This window comes from Hemiscyllium ocellatum, chromosome 5 (assembly GCF_020745735.1).
Source record: "Hemiscyllium ocellatum isolate sHemOce1 chromosome 5, sHemOce1.pat.X.cur, whole genome shotgun sequence".
NCBI lineage: Eukaryota > Metazoa > Chordata > Chondrichthyes > Orectolobiformes > Hemiscylliidae > Hemiscyllium > Hemiscyllium ocellatum.
Genome location: NC_083405.1, coordinates 40,986,399 through 41,003,616, shown reverse-complemented (window position 1 = coordinate 41,003,616; position 17,218 = coordinate 40,986,399). Strand labels below are relative to the sequence as shown.

Below are 17,218 nucleotides of genomic sequence, written 5' to 3'. Positions count from 1 at the left end.
CTACAGACTGAGCTGGTCGGCTCCTAAAAGACATAGTCACTAGACTGGGTCTGTAGCAGGTGGTGAGGCAGCCAACAAGAGGGAAAAACGCTCTTGACCTCATCCTTACCAATCTGCCAGCTGCAATGCATCCGTCCATGACATTAACGATAAGAGCGACCACTGCACAGCCCTTGTGGAGACAAAGTCCCGCCTTCACATTGAGAATAACCTCCATCATGTTGTGTGACATTATCACCTTGTTAATTGGGACAGACTTTGAACCGATCTAGCAGCTCAAGACTGGGCATCCATGAGGCACTGTGGGCCATCAACAGCAGTAGAATCATACTTGAGCACAATCTGTAACCTCATGGCATATCCTTCCCTCAACCATTTCTGTCAAACCAGGGGATCAACCCTAGTTCAATGGAGAGTGCAGAAACGGCACCAAGCATAACTGAAGATGAAGTGTCAACCTGATGCAGCTACCAAACAGCATAAGCAGCAAGTGATCGACAGAGCTTAAGTTTTCCCACAACCAACAGATCAGATCTAAGTTCTGCAATCCTGCCACATTCATTCGTGAATGGTGATGGACAATTAAACAACTAGCTAGAGGAGGAGGCTCCACAAATATCCCCATCCTCAATGATGGAAGAGTCCATCATATCAATGCAAAAGGTAAGGCTGAAGTGTTCACTGTGGTCTTCTGCCAGAAGTGCCAAGTAGATGATCCATTTTGGCCTCCTCCAGTGGTCTCCAGCATTACAGATACCAGTCTTCACAGTTGGAGGTACAGGATACTGCAAAGGCTTCAGGCCCTGACAACATTCCAGTAATAGTACTGAAGACTTGTAATCCAGAATTTGCCACTCCCCTAGCCACGCTGTTCCAGTACAATTACAATACTGGCATTTACCAACAATGTGGAAAATTGCCCAAGTATGTCCTGTACATAAAAAGCAGGACAAATCCAACCCAGCCAATTACTGCCCCATCAGTCAACTCTTGATCATCAATAATGTGGTAGAAGGTGGCATCAACAGTGCTATCAGCAGCATCTGCTTAGCGATAACCTGCTCAGTGACGTCCAGTTTGCATTCTGCCAGGGTCACTCAGCTTCTGATCTCAATACAGCCTTGGTTCAAACATGGACAAAAGAGTTGAATTCCAGAGAGTAGGTGAGATGAGAGGAATATTGTGCTGAGTAATTCATTTCCTGAGTCCCCAAAGCCTGTCCACCAGCTATAAGGCACAAGTCAGGAGTGAAATGAAATACTCCTACTTGCCTGGAAGGGTGCAGCCCTAACAACAGTCAAGAAGCTAAACACCATCCAGGACAAAGCAGCCTACTTCATTGGCACTGCAACCACTAGCATCCACTCCCTCCACCACAGACACTCAGTAGTAGCAGTGTTCACTATCTACAAGATGCACTGCAGAAATTCACCAAAGATCCTCAGACAGCACCTTCCAAACCCATAATCATTTCCATCTAGAAGCGCAAGGGCAGCAGATGTTTGAGAACATCATCATCTTCAAGATCCCCCCCAAGCCACTTAGCATCCTGACTTGAAATATATCACCATTCTTTCATTGTTGCTGGGTCAAAATCCTGAAATTCCTTCCCTAATGGCGATGTGGGTCCACCCACAGCAGGGTGGACTATAGTGGTTCAAGAAGGCAACTCACCACCAGCTTCTCAAGGGCAACAATTGCCCAGCCAGCAATGCTCATATCCCACATAATGAATAAGTAAATAAATAAACTTTTTTTGCTGTGTGATCATGTCTAGCTGTTGATTCCCAATTTAAATTTCATAATTGATTATTGTGAAATGCAGTCAGTACAATAAGCTTTATAATTTAAAAGTGATTTGTTTTTATATTGTGTCTTGCAGAATATTCTGGAAATGTGTTCTCGAGAACATGAGTTCAAAGCCATTCTCTTCTGCCTCTGTTACTTTCATGCATGTGTTGCCGAAAGACGCAAGTTTGGCCCTCAAGGTTGGAACCGAAGCTATCCTTTCAATGCTGGAGATCTCACTATATCTGTCAATGTCCTTTATAATTACCTGGAGGCAAACACTAAAGTAAGAGACAATCTTCTGAATATTTATTACAACTAACAGCTCAATAGTCGTTTATCCAGTAGACATTGAAAATTAATGATGAAAGAAGTTTACATGTTGAGACGCAAAACCAACGATAGGCCAGATTCCCTACAGTGTGGAAACAGGCCCTTCGGCCCAACCAGTCCACACTGACCCTCCGAAGACCCATTCCCCCTAACTAATGCACCTAACACTATGGGCAATTTAGCATGGCCAATTCACCTAACCTGCACATCTTTGGACTGTGGGAAGAAACCGGAGGAAACCCACGCAGACACAGGGAGAATGTGCAAACTCCACACAGACAGTCGCCCGAGGCTGGAATCGAACCAGGGTCCCTGGCGCTGTGAGGCAGCAGTGCTAACCACTGAGCCACTGTGCCGTGATTAGAGGCAACTAAAGTTGGAAAAACTTCTGCAAATCCCACCATGCATTAGAATAAAATTGCCATTGGAGTCTGTTTGAAAAAATAATGAGGTCTGGACTTCTTACCTCAATTTGATTTGTTTTTGTTTAAGAGCAAATCCCCAGAGCCAATCATTGTGGTTTAAGATGATTAGTCCATCTCTCAGACTGTAGAGGGAACACTTCTCAGTTATGTGCAGCATTGTTTTTGCCATTATACAAGTGTGTAAAGGTTTATACAAAGCTCCCAGTGGTTACGTTTGGATGTGCTGGGGCCCAGGTTTGTCCTGAATCAATTTGGCATCATCCACTCTCACTGTGAAATATATTGAATAACTAACATTCAGAATAAATAAATATATTTTAATCAGTAAGGTATAAGTTGACTTCAGCTAGCTATGTGCCAAAGTGGAAGAATGTATTGTTGCTAATCTGCAGCCCATAAAACAAGGAACCATTCAAGTCCACAATGTAAATAGTATAATCTGAATGCTCAATCCCATCAGAGACAAAATTGGTTAGCTCCTGAAAACAGGTGGAGGATTAGGATGCATGATTAATCTGCAGCTATTCTTTCCTATATAGATAATACACAGTCTTTACTTCTTTGAAATATTTAACTCCAGCACAAAACAAAACTAGCTCCCAGTAGAATTTCAGTGCAAAGTCAGATCAACTGATCCATTATACTTTGTAGTTGGTTAATCTCTTTTGATCTCATGTCATTATTTTGTGACAAGTACAAGTAACCAAGGTGTGTGTAATACATGGAAAAGTGCAGCAGGCCAGGCAGCATCCAAGGAGCAGGAGAATCAACGTTTCGGGCATAAGCCCTTCTTCAGGATTCCTGAAGAAGGGCTTATGCCCGAAACATCGATTCTCCTGCTCCTTGGATGCTGCCTGACCTGCTGCGCTTTTCCAGCAAAACATTTTTCAGCTCTGATCTCCAGCATCTGCAGTCCTCGCTTTCTCCTGTGTGGAATACATTCCAAATTAGATAATTGATTAAAATTAATTAAATTACAATCATATCCATTTTGCTTACTGTCTAAAACATTGTGTTTAAAGGCAGTGTTTGCTGCGCGACCCTCATCATAGTTGCACTGTGTGTGACATTATTGCCTTGAAACTTTACTGGAACAAGCACACTGTTCAAACTCATAAACATTGAGCCAACCTATGTTCTGCACTTTTTGAACACAATATACACTTCTACGCATTTTACCGTATGGGAGTTACAAAGGTTTGTTTCAGGAGCTGGGATTTACTTTGTACACATCAAGCCAGAAAGTAAGGCAATAAGGGAACTTGGGAACTTAGATTGAGTGGGACAGCAAGGGACCAGAGAATGGGGAGACAACAGCATAGCAAGCACAAGGAAGCCAAAATGGGAACATTGCTTTCAGTTCTGATGTCAGTGCAGTATGAACACACAAAGATATGAATGCCAACAGGATAGACTTCCTGTTTTAGTGCATTTGATGGAAATACACTGATGTTTAAACACTCTACAAGTCTGACTCCAAATTTTAAATCCTAACCTAATCTTATTATTAATCTTATTATTTCTGAAATTCTGCAATACCACACCATAATAAAGCATCAATATGCATCATGACAATAGCTGAAGTATGTCCTTTAACATGGCGCTGAATATGTGGGATTTATATTCAATTGAGTTTTTCACAAAATAGATCTTACAAAATAAAAACCCTACCTTGTAAGAAACATTCAGGCCTTAGGAATATATGTTTAGTTTATGTGGATTCTCTTCTGCATCTGCTGCCTCTTTGGACAGTTTCTGACATTGTTCTCTAAAAATCTGGCTGACAAACTCATCCTCTTGCACTCCCATGTATATTTGGCATAAAAAGCAAAATGGAAAACTTGAATATTACTTTCCTGCCACTGGAGCAGTTCCCTCTAACATTTCAACTGCCAACATTTCAACTGTCCACCCCAGCTATTAAATTTGCTTTGGTTCTAACGATGCTTTATCCCTATAAGTTGTATCTATAAGTATTTTGATAGGATAGCCTCACATTTGAAATAAAGCTGATTGACCCTTATCTGATACCTTGCAATATGCTTCAAACTCTCTCCAACTATCCATTCCTTTTTTTTGTCTCTTTTTCCACTTTATACTTAAATGCATGCTTACATTTATTATCAACTGCTAAAATTCTTGAGGCTTTCTACTTAAATGCATACTTAAATTTATTATCAACTGCTAAAATTCTTGAGGATTTCTACTCTGTTACCTGAATGTCTATAGTCTTTGTTTTAATATCCAGTGAACGCAAGCTGTGGCCTTTAAGGACCGCTGCTATGGAATGTCTCTCATTAATTTGTGACTTGACATAGGTCCCGTTTAGGATCATTGTCACAATTTGTACTGAACTTTCTTTCAGCTCTTAAATCCATTTGTCAATCTATGGACCTCACTTATTGACGATCATCCTAAATATTCAACCAAAATGTAAACTTGCTCAAAGCTTTACTTCCATGTTCCATGATGATTACATCTCTTCATTCATTGGACATCTCAGAACATATGACACCTGTGTATATACTGTGTGTAATTGTCTTGTGACTGTCATTGTTGTGTCATTTGCGTAATGATCACTTACAGGACGAAAGTGCAGCCTATGACCAACTGCAGGACACACATGATTGTCATGTTTATTTCTATCACATGCTTAGACTCTGAGATTTTAGAATTAACCAAAGCAAAATAATTGTAATGAAGAAAATTATGCCACCAAAACATGGCAGATGATTTGAACCCTCTGGTTTTAATCCAATGATTTCAAAGTTCTGTTAACCCAAAGTAATTCCTTTAGTTTGGACAATGCACTTGTCACTCTGCAATTCAAAAATTATAACAGAGGGAAGTGAGTGAATGACAAACCAGTTACTCTGAGATTTCTTGTTGGGAAATTGCTGAAGTCTAAAATGCAGGTTAGGTTGATTAAACAGCTTGAAAATGTTCCCCAGATCAAAGAGAGCCAAGGTGAATTAGTTTTTTTTAATAGATATTTTTATAGAAAAGGAGGATTTGAGATTTTTTACAAAATTACAGAAAATATTACAAAATAGTGTATTCCACTTTACAATCTAATAACACCACCAATATAATTTTTTTAAAAAAACTAACTACTATTCTATTCTACAACTACCAAAACATAAAATAGGATATCATACGTTACTAACAATAAAAAAGGAGAAAAGTAAATAAGTAAATAAATAAATAACTAGATACATATTCAAAAATAAATTTATATCAAGTCATAACAAAACCCATATTTATACAGGATTCCTCCTCCCAGGAGCCCCCGACCCAGCCAGAACTATCCCCATGGCTCAGCAAAGGCCCTGAACAAAATGGTCGATATATCTGTGTCAATGTAGTTCAAAAAGGGCTGCCATGTTCTATAAAAATATTCCGTTTTTTTGGTGCACCATATTCGTGAGGAAGTCAAGGGGAATATATTCCATGAGTATCCTATGCCAGTTTGAAAGTCCTGGGGGACCTTCAAATACCCAATTCACTAAGATGTTTTTCCTTGCACAAAAGGAAAGGATAGTGAATAATTTCCTCCCTTATACATCCAAAGAGGGGAAATTTGGGGATTCAAAGTTTGTGAGAAGATTTGTAGCTCGGGTGCTCGTTGTTGTGGTTCTGTTCGCCGAGCTGGGAATTTGTGTTGCAGACGTTTCGTCCCCTGTCTAGGTGACATCCTCAGTGCTTGGGAGCCTCCTGTGAAGCGCTTCTGTGATGTTTCCTCCGGCATTTATAGTGGTTTGTCTCTGCCGCTTCCGGTTGTCAATTCCAGCTGTCCGCTGCAGTGGCCGGTATATTGGGTCCAGGTCAATGTGTTTGTTGATAGAATCTGTGGATGAGCGCCATGCCTCTAGGAATTCCCTGGCTGTTCTCTGTTTGGCTTGTCCTATAATAGTAATATTGTCCCAGTCGAATTCATGTTGCTTGCCATCTGCGTGTGTGGCTACTAAGGATAGCTGGTCATGTCGTTTCGTGGCTAATTGGTGTTCATGGATACGGATCATTAGCTGTCTTCCTGATTGTCCTATGTAGTGTTTTGTGCAGTCCTTGCATGGGATTTTGTACACTATGTTGGTTTTGCTCATGTTGGGAATCAGGTCCTTTGTCCTGGTGAGTTGCTGTCTGAGAGTGGCTGTTCCTTTGTGTGCTGTTATGAGTCCTAGTGGTCGTAGTAGTCTGGCTGTCAGTTCAGAAATGTTCTTGATGTATGGTAACGTGGCTAGTCCTTTGGGTTGTGGCTCATTCCATTCCATTCCATTGTCTTTCCCTTAAGCATCTGTTGATGAAATTGCGGGTGTATCTGTTTTTGGCGAATACATTGTAGAGGTGTTCTTCTTCCTCTTTTTTGCAGTTCAGGTGTGCTGCAGTGTGTTGTGGCCCTTTTGAATAGTGTCTTGATGCACTTTCTTTTGTGTGTGTTGGGGTGGTTGCTTTCGTAGTTCAGGACTTGGTCTGTGTCTGTCGCTTTCCTGTATACCTTTGTGGTGAATTCTCCGTTCGGTGTTTTCTGTACCATCACGTCTCGGAATGGGAGTTGGATGTCCTTTTCTTCCTCTCTAGTGAATCGGATTCCTGTGAGTGTGGTGTTGATGATATGGTGTGTGTTCTCTATTTCTGTGTTTTTAATGATTACAAAGGTGTCATCCACATATCTGACCCAGAGTTTCGGTTGAATTTGTGGTAAGACTGTTTGTTCTAATCTTTGCATTACAGCTTCTGCTATGAGTCCAGAGATGGGTGGGCCCATGGGTGTGCCGTTGATTTGTTCATATATTTGGTTGTTGAATGTGAAGTGTGTTGTGAGGCACAGGTCCAGTAGTTTGAGTATGCCATCTTTGTTGATAGGTTCCCCGTCTTGTTGTCTGTTCTGTATGTCCAGCAGGTTGGCTATTGTTTCTCTGGCTAGGGTTTTGTCAATAGAGGTGAACAGTGGCGTTACATCAAATGAGACCTTAGTTTCTTCCTTGTCTATATGTATATTTCTGATGATGTCCAATTTGGGGAGCCCAAAAGTAGGGACACTGGGTCCAACCCAATCCCCATACCCAGAATCTTTGTCAAGGCATTTGATACGCTGTCCCGGTATCTGCGGATCTTATGGCATGTCCACAGACAATTATGTAAGGGTACCAATTTCTATTTTGCATTTAGGGCACATTGGAGATGCTCCTGCCTTGAACTTTGCAAGTCCCTCAGGTGCCATGTGAGCCCTAAGAAGTATCTTCAATTGAGTAACATGAATTCTGTTACAGATAGAGATCTTCCTAGCATTTTCCCAGACATCTTCCCACATCTCTAAGGAGATTCTATCCCCAATTCTTGACTTCAGGTTTTATATAACCGTTCCACGCCCTTCGATACCTTCTTACATAATAAGTGGTAGAGAGTACTGACCAAGGGCGAACCCATTGGCCGAAGCACTCTCCTTTCCATATCCAATTTATAAGGATTAATTATCAATGTGATCTTCTTTTGTATGAAGTCTCGTATTTGAAAGTATCGAGAAAGGTCCTTGCTAGGCAGCCCAAACTTCTGACGCAGCAGTTGTGGTTCTGATCGCCGAGCTGGGAATTTGTGTTGCAGACGTTTCATAGAACATAGAACATAGAAGGATACAGCGCAGTACAGGCCCTTCGGCCCTCGATGTTGCGCCGACCGAATCCTACCTAACCTACACTAGCCCAATAACTTCCAAATGCCTATCCAATGCCCGCTTAAATGACCATAAAGAAGGAGAGTTCACCACTGCTACTGGCAGGGCATTCCATGAACTCACAACCCGCTGTGTGAAGAATCTACCCCTAACATCTGTCCTATACCTACCACCCCTTAATTTAAAGCTGTGTCCCCTAGTAAGACCTGACTCCATTAGCGGTAAAAGGTTCTCAGTGTCGACCCTATCTAAACCCCTAATCATCTTATACACCTCTATCAAATCTCCCCTAAACCTTCTCTTCTCCAATGAGAACAGCCCCAAGTGCCTCAGCCTTTCCTCATAAGATTTTCCTACCATTCCAGGCAACATCCTGGTAAACCTCCTCTGCACTCGTTCCAATGCCTCCACATCCTTCCTATAGTATGGCGACCAAAACTGCACACAATACTCCAGATGAGGCCGCACCAGAGTCTTATACAACTGCAACATGACCTCAGGACTCCGGAACTCAATTCCTCTACCAATAAAGCCCAGTACACCATATGCCTTCCTCACAGCACTATTTACCTGGGTGGCCACTTTCAGAGATCTGTGTACATGGACACCAAGATCCCTCTGCTCATCCACACTACCAAGTAGCCTACCATTAGCCCAGTAATCCATCTTCTTGTTACTCCTACCAAAGTGAATGACTTCACACTTAGCTACATTGAATTCCATTTGCCACATTTCTGCCCAGCTCTGCAACTTATCTATATCCCGCTGTAACCTACCACTTCCTTCCTCACTATCCACAACTCCACCGACTTTTGTGTCATCTGCGAACTTGCTTACCCAGCTTTCAAGCCCTTCCTCTAGATCATTTATAAAGATAACAAAAAGCAATGGTCCCAAAACAGATCCTTGTGGTACACCGCTAGTAACTGCACTCCAAGATGAACATAGTCCATCAACTACTACCCTCTGTCTCCTTCCAGCTAGCCAATTCCTAATCCAAACCTCTAATGTATCCTCAATGCCATACCTCCGTAGTTTTAGCATTAGCCTACCATGGGGAACCTTATCGAACGCCTTACTAAAATCCATATACACAACATCTACTGCTTTACCCTCGTCCACTTCCTTAGTCACCTTCTCAAAGAACTCAATTAGGTTTGTGAGGCACGACCTGCCCTTCACAAAACCATGCTGGCTATCCTTGATCACGTTATTCCTATCTAGATGTTCATAAATCTTATCCCTTACCATTCTCTCTAAGACTTTGCCCACCACTGAAGTCAGACTCACTGGCCTATAGTTACTAGGGCTATCCCTACTCCCTTTCTTGAACAAGGGGACCACATTCGCTATCCTCCAGTCCTCTGGTACTATTCCCTTTGACAATGACGACATAAAAATCCAGGCCAATGGCTCTGCTATCTCCTCCCTAGCTTCCCATAGGATCCTAGGGTAAATGCCATCAGGCCCAGGAGACTTATCTATTTTCATCCTCTCCAATATTCCCAGAACCTCTTCCCTGCATATTTCCAGGCCATCCATTCTAATCATTTGTGACACCATATTCACATCAGCAACAGTGTCCTGTTCCTGAGTGAATACTGATGAAAAGTATTGATTTAGTGTCTCTCCAATCTCCTCCGCCTCCACACACAACTTCCCACTACTATCCTTGACTGGACCGATACCTACCCTAGTCATCCTTTTATTCCTGACATACCTATAGAAAGCCTTTGGGTTTTCCCTAATCCTACCAGCTAAAGACTTTTCATGTCCCCTTCTCGCTTCTCTTAGCTCTCTCTTTAGATCCTTCCTGGCTACCTTATAACTCTCTATCGCCCCAACTGAACCTTCACGCCTCATCTTTACATATGCCGCCTTCTTCCCTTTCACAAGGGATTCCAATTCCTTACTAAACCACGTCTGCCTCACAAGGCCCTTTACACCATGCCTGACTGGTACATACTTATCGAGGACACGTAGTAGCTGCTCCTTGAACAATCCCCACATCTCATTAGTGTTCTTCTCTTGAAGCCTGTTTTTCCAATCCACACATCCTAAGTCATGCCTCACTGCATCATAATTTCCCTGCCCCCAGCTATAACTCTTGCCCTGCGGCGCACACTTATCCCTCTCCATCACTAAAGTAAAAGTCACCGAGTTGTGGTCACTGTCCCCAAAGTGCTCACCTACCTCCAAGTCTAACACCTGGCCTGGTTCATTACCTAGAACCAAATCCAGTATAGCCTCACCTCTTGTTGGCCTGTCTACATATTGTGTCAGGAAACCCTCCTGCACACATTGGACAAACACCGACCCATCTAATGAACTCGAGCTATAGCTCTCCCAGTCAATATCTGGGAAGTTAAAGTCCCCCATAACAACCACCCTGCTACCTTCACTCTTTTCCTGAATCATCCTCGCAATATTATCCTCTACTTCTCTAGGACTATTAAGAGGCCTGTAGAAAACACCTAACAGGGTGACCTCACCTTTCCTATTTCTAACCTCAGCCCAAACTACCTCAGATGGCAAGTCCTCTTCCATCGTCCATTCCACTGCTGTAATACTATCTTTGACAAGTAATGCCACACCTCCCCCTTTTTTACCCCCATGTCTGATCCTACTAAAACATTTAAACCCTGGAACCTGCAACAGCCATTCTTGTCCCTGTTCTACCCACGTCTCTGTAATGGCCACAACATCGAAGTCCCAGGTACCAACCCACGCTGCAAGTTCACCTACCTTATTTCTTATACTTCTGGCATTGAAGTATACACACTTCAATCCACCCTTCTGTTTAGAGGCACCCTCCTTCGAGATCGCTGCATTATTCATAACCTCCCTACACTCAAGGTCCTGTACCCTAAAGCTACAGTCCAGGTTCCCATGCCCCGGCGGAGTTAGTTTAAACCCTCCCAAAGAGCACTAGCAAACCTCCCCCCAAGGATACTGGTGCCCCTCAGGTTCAGGTGTAGACCATCCTTTTTATAGAGGTCCCACCTTCCCCAGAAAGAACCCCAGTTGTCCAGAAACCGGAATCCCTCCCTCCTGCACCATCCCTGTAGCCACGCATTTAATTGCTCTCTCTCCCTATTCCTCGACTCTCTATCACGTGGCACGGGTAACAAACCAGAGACTACAACTCTGTTTGTTCTAACTCTGAGCTTCCAACCTAGCTCCCTGAAAGCCTGTCTGACATCCTCACCACTCTTCCTACCTATATCGTTGGTGCCAACGTGGACCACGATCTGGGGCTGCTCCCCCTCCCCCTTAAGGACCCGGAAAACACGATCAGCGACATCACGTACCCTTGCACCTGGGAGGCAACATACCAAACGTGAGTCACTGTCGCTCCCACAAAACCGTCTGTCTGTACCCCTCACTGTCGAGTCCCCAAGAACTATCGCTCTACCTTTCTCCACCCTTCCCTTCTGAGCAACGGGGCCAGGCTCCGTGCCAGAGGCCTGAACCTCGTAGCTTGCCCCTGGTAAGTCATCCCCCCCACAAGTATCCAAAACGGTATACTTGTTCTTGAGGGGAATGACCGCAGGGGGTCCCTGCACTGGCTTCCTCCTCCCACTCCCCCTCACTGTCACCCATCTATCTTGAACTTTCGGAGTAACTACTTCCCTAAAGCTCTGATCTATGACCCTCTCTGCCTCCCGAATGATCCGCAGTTCATCCAAATCCAGCTCCAGTTCCCTAACACGGGCTTGGAGGAGCTGGAGATGGGTGCACTTCTTGCAAGTGTACTCAGCAGGGACGCTAATGGCTTCCCTCACCTCATACATGTTGCAAGAGGAACATTGCACTGCCTGCACTGCCATCCCTCTAAAAAGCTAGCTTTCTTTAAAAAAAAACTAAATGTAAAGAAACCAAACAAGCAAAACGCCCTGCTTGTTTGGTTTCTTTACATTTAGTTTTTTTTTAAAGAAAGCTAGCTTTTTAGAGGGATGGCAGTGCAGGCAGTGCAATGTTCCTCTTGCAACATGTATGAGGTGAGGGAAGCCATTAGCGTCCCTGCTGAGTACACTTGCAAGAAGTGTACTCAGCGCTTCACAGGAGGCTGCCAAGCACTGAGGATGTCACCTAGACAGGGGACAAAATGTCTGCAACACAAATTCCCAGCTCGGCGAACAGAACCACAACAACGAGCACCCGAGCTACAAGTCTTCTCACAAACTTCTCACACAGCTGTTGGAAGGACATCATGACCTCCCCATTCAACCGATCTCCCAAACAGGAGATACCTCTGGACTCCCAGGTTCTGAATACAACATCAGTCAGCCCTGGCTGGAGTCACAACATTCCCACTATAGGGGTATAAGGGGAGGTTTTTTGTGGGTTACGCTCATCCTGTCGCATCATCCTCCAAGCTTTGATTGTATTGAATACAATAGGAGTTTTACAATGATCCGTAATAACTCTCATCTTGTCCATAAATAATAGATTGATGAGAAGACATTTTGCTTGGGAGGCCTCAATATCTAACTAGATTGATTGTGGGTCACAAGAGACCCAATCAGCTATGTAAGATAACAGAGAGCTCAATTGGTACCTCCTGAAATCCAGCCCTCCCTTTACTTGTGGAAGCTGCAGCTTTTTTAATTTAATAAGGGGCTGTCTATGACTGAAAATGTGTTGCTGGTTAAAGCGAAGCAGGTCAGGCAGCATCCAAGGAACAGGAAATTCGACGTTTCGGGCAAAAGCCTTTCATCAGGAATGAGGAAAGTGTGTCCAGCAGGCTAAGATAAAAGGTAGAGAGGAGGGACTTGGGGGAGGGGTGATGGAGATGTGATAGGGTGGAAGGAGGTCAAGGTGAGGGTGATAGGCCGGAGTGGGGTGGGGGCGGAGAGGTCAGGAAGAAAATTGCAGGTTAGGAGGGCGGTGCTGAGTTCGAGGGAATCGACTGAGACAAGGTGGGGGGAGGGGAAATGAGGAAACTGGAGAAATCTGAGTTCATCTCTTGTGGTTGGAGGGCTCCCAGGCGGAAGATGAGGCACTCTTCCTCCAACCATCGTGTTGTTATGTTCTGGCGATGGAGGAGTCCAAGGACCTGCATGTCCTTGGTGGAGTGGGAGGGAGAGTTAAAGTATTGAGCCACAGGGTGGTTGGGTTGGTTGGTCCTGGCGTCCCAGAGGTGTTCCCTGAAGCGTTCCGCAAGTAGGCGGCCTGTCTCCCCAATATAGAGGAGGCCACATTGGGTGCAGCGGATGCAATAGATGATGTGTGTGGAGGTGCAGGTGAATTTGTGGCGGATATGGAAGGATCCCTTGGGGCCTTGGAGAGAGGTAAGGGAGGAGGTGGGGGCGCAAGTTTTGCATTTCCTGCGGTTGCAGGGGAAGGTGCCGGGAGTGGAGGTTGGGTTGGTGGGGAGGTGTGGACCTGACGAGGGAGTCAAGAAGGGAATGGTCTTTGCGGAACACTGATAAGGGAGGGGAAGGAAATATATCCCTGGTGGTGGGGTCCGTTTGGAGGTGGCGGAAATGACGGCGGATGATACGCTGTATACGGAGGTTGGTGGGGTGGTAGGTGAGAACCAGTGGGGTTCTGTCCTGGTGGCGGTTGGGCGGGGGGTTGCTGTCTATGACTCCAAATAAAGGAGCCGAGCCAACCATAAAGCTTACGCAACGCCTGTCTCGGCAGCATCAAGGGGCATATTCTCATAGGGTATAAAAGGTGAGGTAGAATATTCATCTTAACCAACGCTGTTCTACCTAGCCAGGATATTGGGAGATCTTCTCAGCATTGAAGGTCCTGTCTTATTTTCTCTAATAAGTGTGTATAATTAGCTTTATATAGCTGACCAAATGCCAAAGTAATAAAAATATCTAAGTAAAGAAAGCCTCCCAGTGACCATCAAAAGGGGAAACAGGCTCCATTCAGAAAATTGGATATACTAGTAAGACGTGGCCTCAGATTTCATAAAATTGATTTTGTAACCTGAGAACATACCAAATAAGTTAACCACTTGAATTAATCAAGGCTCAGATGTCAATGGATCATTTAAGAAAAAAAAGACGTCATCCGCATAGAGAGTGATTTTGTGCTTACCCAATCCAACCTTCAGAGCCGTTATATTAGGGTCAGCTCGTATAGCTTCCATCAACGGCTCAATCACCAGCATAAATAATAATGGTGAGAGAGGGCATCCCTGACAACAACCTCTGCCAACGCTAAAGCTATCCGAACTTAAACCGTTGGTGATCACCGCTGCTTTGGGATCATTATAAAATACTGTAACCCATTTAGTAAAGACCTCTCCAACACCAAACCATTCCAGCGTATAAAAGAGATATTGGCATTCTACCCAATCAAATGCCTTCTCTACATCTAGAGAGACAATCTACATCTAATCCTGGTGTCGTTCCCTGCTGGCAGGCTTGTACCATCATTAAGACTCTTCTAATATTATTAGTTGATCTGCGATCCTTTATAAACCCCGTCTGATCCTTTTTTATAATGAATGGTAAAACCCTCTCCAGTCTTAATGCCAACATTTTTAAGAGAATTTTAAAATCCACATTCAACAAGGATATAGGTCTGTATGAGGAGCAGTCATCAGGGGCCTTTCCCCTCTTAAGAATGAGAGAAATATTTGCTTCTCTCAGAGAAGGCGGGAGGCAGCCTTGACTATGTGAATAATTATACATATTTATAAGTGGCATGACCAATTCCCCTATAAATTCTTTATAGAACTCAGCCTGGAATCCGTCTAGTCTGGGCGCTTTGCCACTCTGAAGCTGCCTCACGCCTCCTGTACTTCCTGGGTTGCCAGGGGACACTCGAGAACAACACCTGCTCTGAGGTTAGGCCTGGGAGGGCCAGACTTTTAAAAAAAGACTCCATCTTCCATGTTCTATCCTCACCGTCCTGCAACGTATACAATTTGAAATAGAACTTTCTAAAGGCTGCCCTGATCTTCTTACGGTCACAAGTCAGGGTACCAGCACTCTCTCTAATAGATGTAATGGATTGGGGAGCCTTTTACCTTCTATCAAGGTGTGCTATATACCTGAAAGCACATATTCAAATAATCTCTGTCGCCATATTCAAATAATCTCTGCTTTGCAAATAATACCTCCTTCTTTGCTGTTTGAGTAAGTGCGGTATTCAAAGTTGCCCTAAGGGCTGTGATCCACTGTAGTTTAGTAATGGAGGGCCGGTCAACATACGCTGTCTCAGCCACCTTCAGGCGAGCCTCAAGCAGACAGTGTTGCTCTCCCTTTTTTCTTTTCTGAGTCGCAGAATATGAAATAATCAAGCCTCGCACGTATGCCTTAGCAGTCTCCCACATTACCGAAGGGTTACTGGCTGTGCCTGAGTTGATATCTCAGAAGGTTTTGAATTAAGAGGGGCATGGATAGGATAAATAGACAAAGTCTTTTCCCTGGAGTCAGGGAGTCCAGAACTAGAGGGCATAGGTTTAGGGTGAGAGGGGAAAGATATAAAAGAGACCTAAAGGGCAACTTTTTCACGCAGAGGGTGGTACGTGTATGGAATGAGCTGGCAGAGGATGTGGTGGAGGCTGGTACAATAGCAACATTTAAGAGGCATTTGGATGTGTATGTAAATAGGAAGGGTTTGGAGGGATATGGGCCGGGTGGTGGCAGGTGGGACTAGATTGGGTTGGAATATCTGGTCAGCATGGACGGGTTGGACCGAAGGGTCTGTTTCCATGCTCTACATCTTTATGACTCTAAATATTTTATGAATTCAATAGGAAAGGGTCCGTACGCCAATGTCGGGAACCTATCTCATCAGCACTATCCATATATACTGCGGCATGGTCGAAAATAGTTATATTACCTATTTTACAAATCAATATCAAGTTCAAAAAGGACGACGGGACAAAAAAATTGATTCTTGTGTGGCACTTGTCTGGATTAGAATAAAAAGTAAAGTCTCTACCCTCAAGGTGAAGACACCTCCCTGAGGGTGAAGACACCTCCACACATCTACCAGCCCCAACTCCCTCTTCAGATCCACCAACTGCCTAGATCTGAAATATATGCTCATGGAGCTCCTAGGTATCCTGTCCATCTCTAGGCCGATGATACAATTAAAATCTCCCCCTATAATTGTGTGGTGCACCCCTAGAGCCATCAACTTGGAGAATGCTTCCGTTTCAAATTTAAAAGGCTGCGCAGGGGGCAATAAAGATTCAGTATCCCATATTCCTCTCCATATATTAGGACTTTAATTAATATATATTGTCCAGACTCATCTTTTATCTGGCTTAGCATTTGAAAGGGAAGATTCTTCTGAATAAGAATGGCCACTCCCCTACTGTTTGAGCTGAAAGATGAAAAGAACACCTGGCCAAACCCACCATGTTGCAGCTTCGAATAGTCCTTATCAAGTAGATGTGTCTTCTGTAGAAGGACTATGTCAATCCTTTCTTTTTTAAGACTTGATAATATCTTCTTCCTTTTGATTGGTGAGTGGCTCCCCTTGGCATTCCAGGTGCACCACCTAATCGAATGACTAGCCATGATCGTCCAGGCAGGCCCGAGAACGCCAGGAGGAAAAACCCCACCCAAAAGACAATGAATAAGAACCAATAACGATTCACATATAAAAACACTCTTTAAAACAAATAAATCAAAACAACTAAGAATGACTCCTAAAAAACATAAAGCATATTTAAAAGGAGACTTTCCCCCTTGTTCACAGGAGGCACTACTATCTTCCAATAATCCCACCATAACATCTTCCAGCTAGGGCCCTCCCCTTGGCCCAGACATTACAAAGTAGAGTAAATAAATGCCAATATCTTATAAAACAGGGGGAAAATTGGGTGACCCACCCATTCCCCCCCCCCCCACATTATTATCTAGACACACTTAGTAAAACAGAAGATAAAAATATATAAAATTACAATCCTAGCAAGTATGAAGCAACCAAAAAAAAGGACTCAGAAGTATCCCCCAAAATTCGTATCCCCCCCCACCCAACCACCAAGAAAGGATGGAAAGGAGAAAGGAGGAGAAAAAAA

General features: G+C 43.8%; 1 protein-coding gene across 2 annotated transcripts in view; it reads left to right on the top strand.

Moving 5' to 3' along the window:
- LOC132816011 (dynein axonemal heavy chain 11-like) overlaps positions 1-17,218 on the top strand; it is a 417,048-nt gene that overhangs the window by 334,654 nt on the left and 65,176 nt on the right. For both annotated transcript variants that reach the window (XM_060825416.1, XM_060825417.1), the window contains one exon: positions 1,883-2,074. In XM_060825416.1, the coding sequence (XP_060681399.1) occupies positions 1,883-2,074 (192 nt within the window). The remainder of the gene's footprint in view (positions 1-1,882; positions 2,075-17,218) is intronic.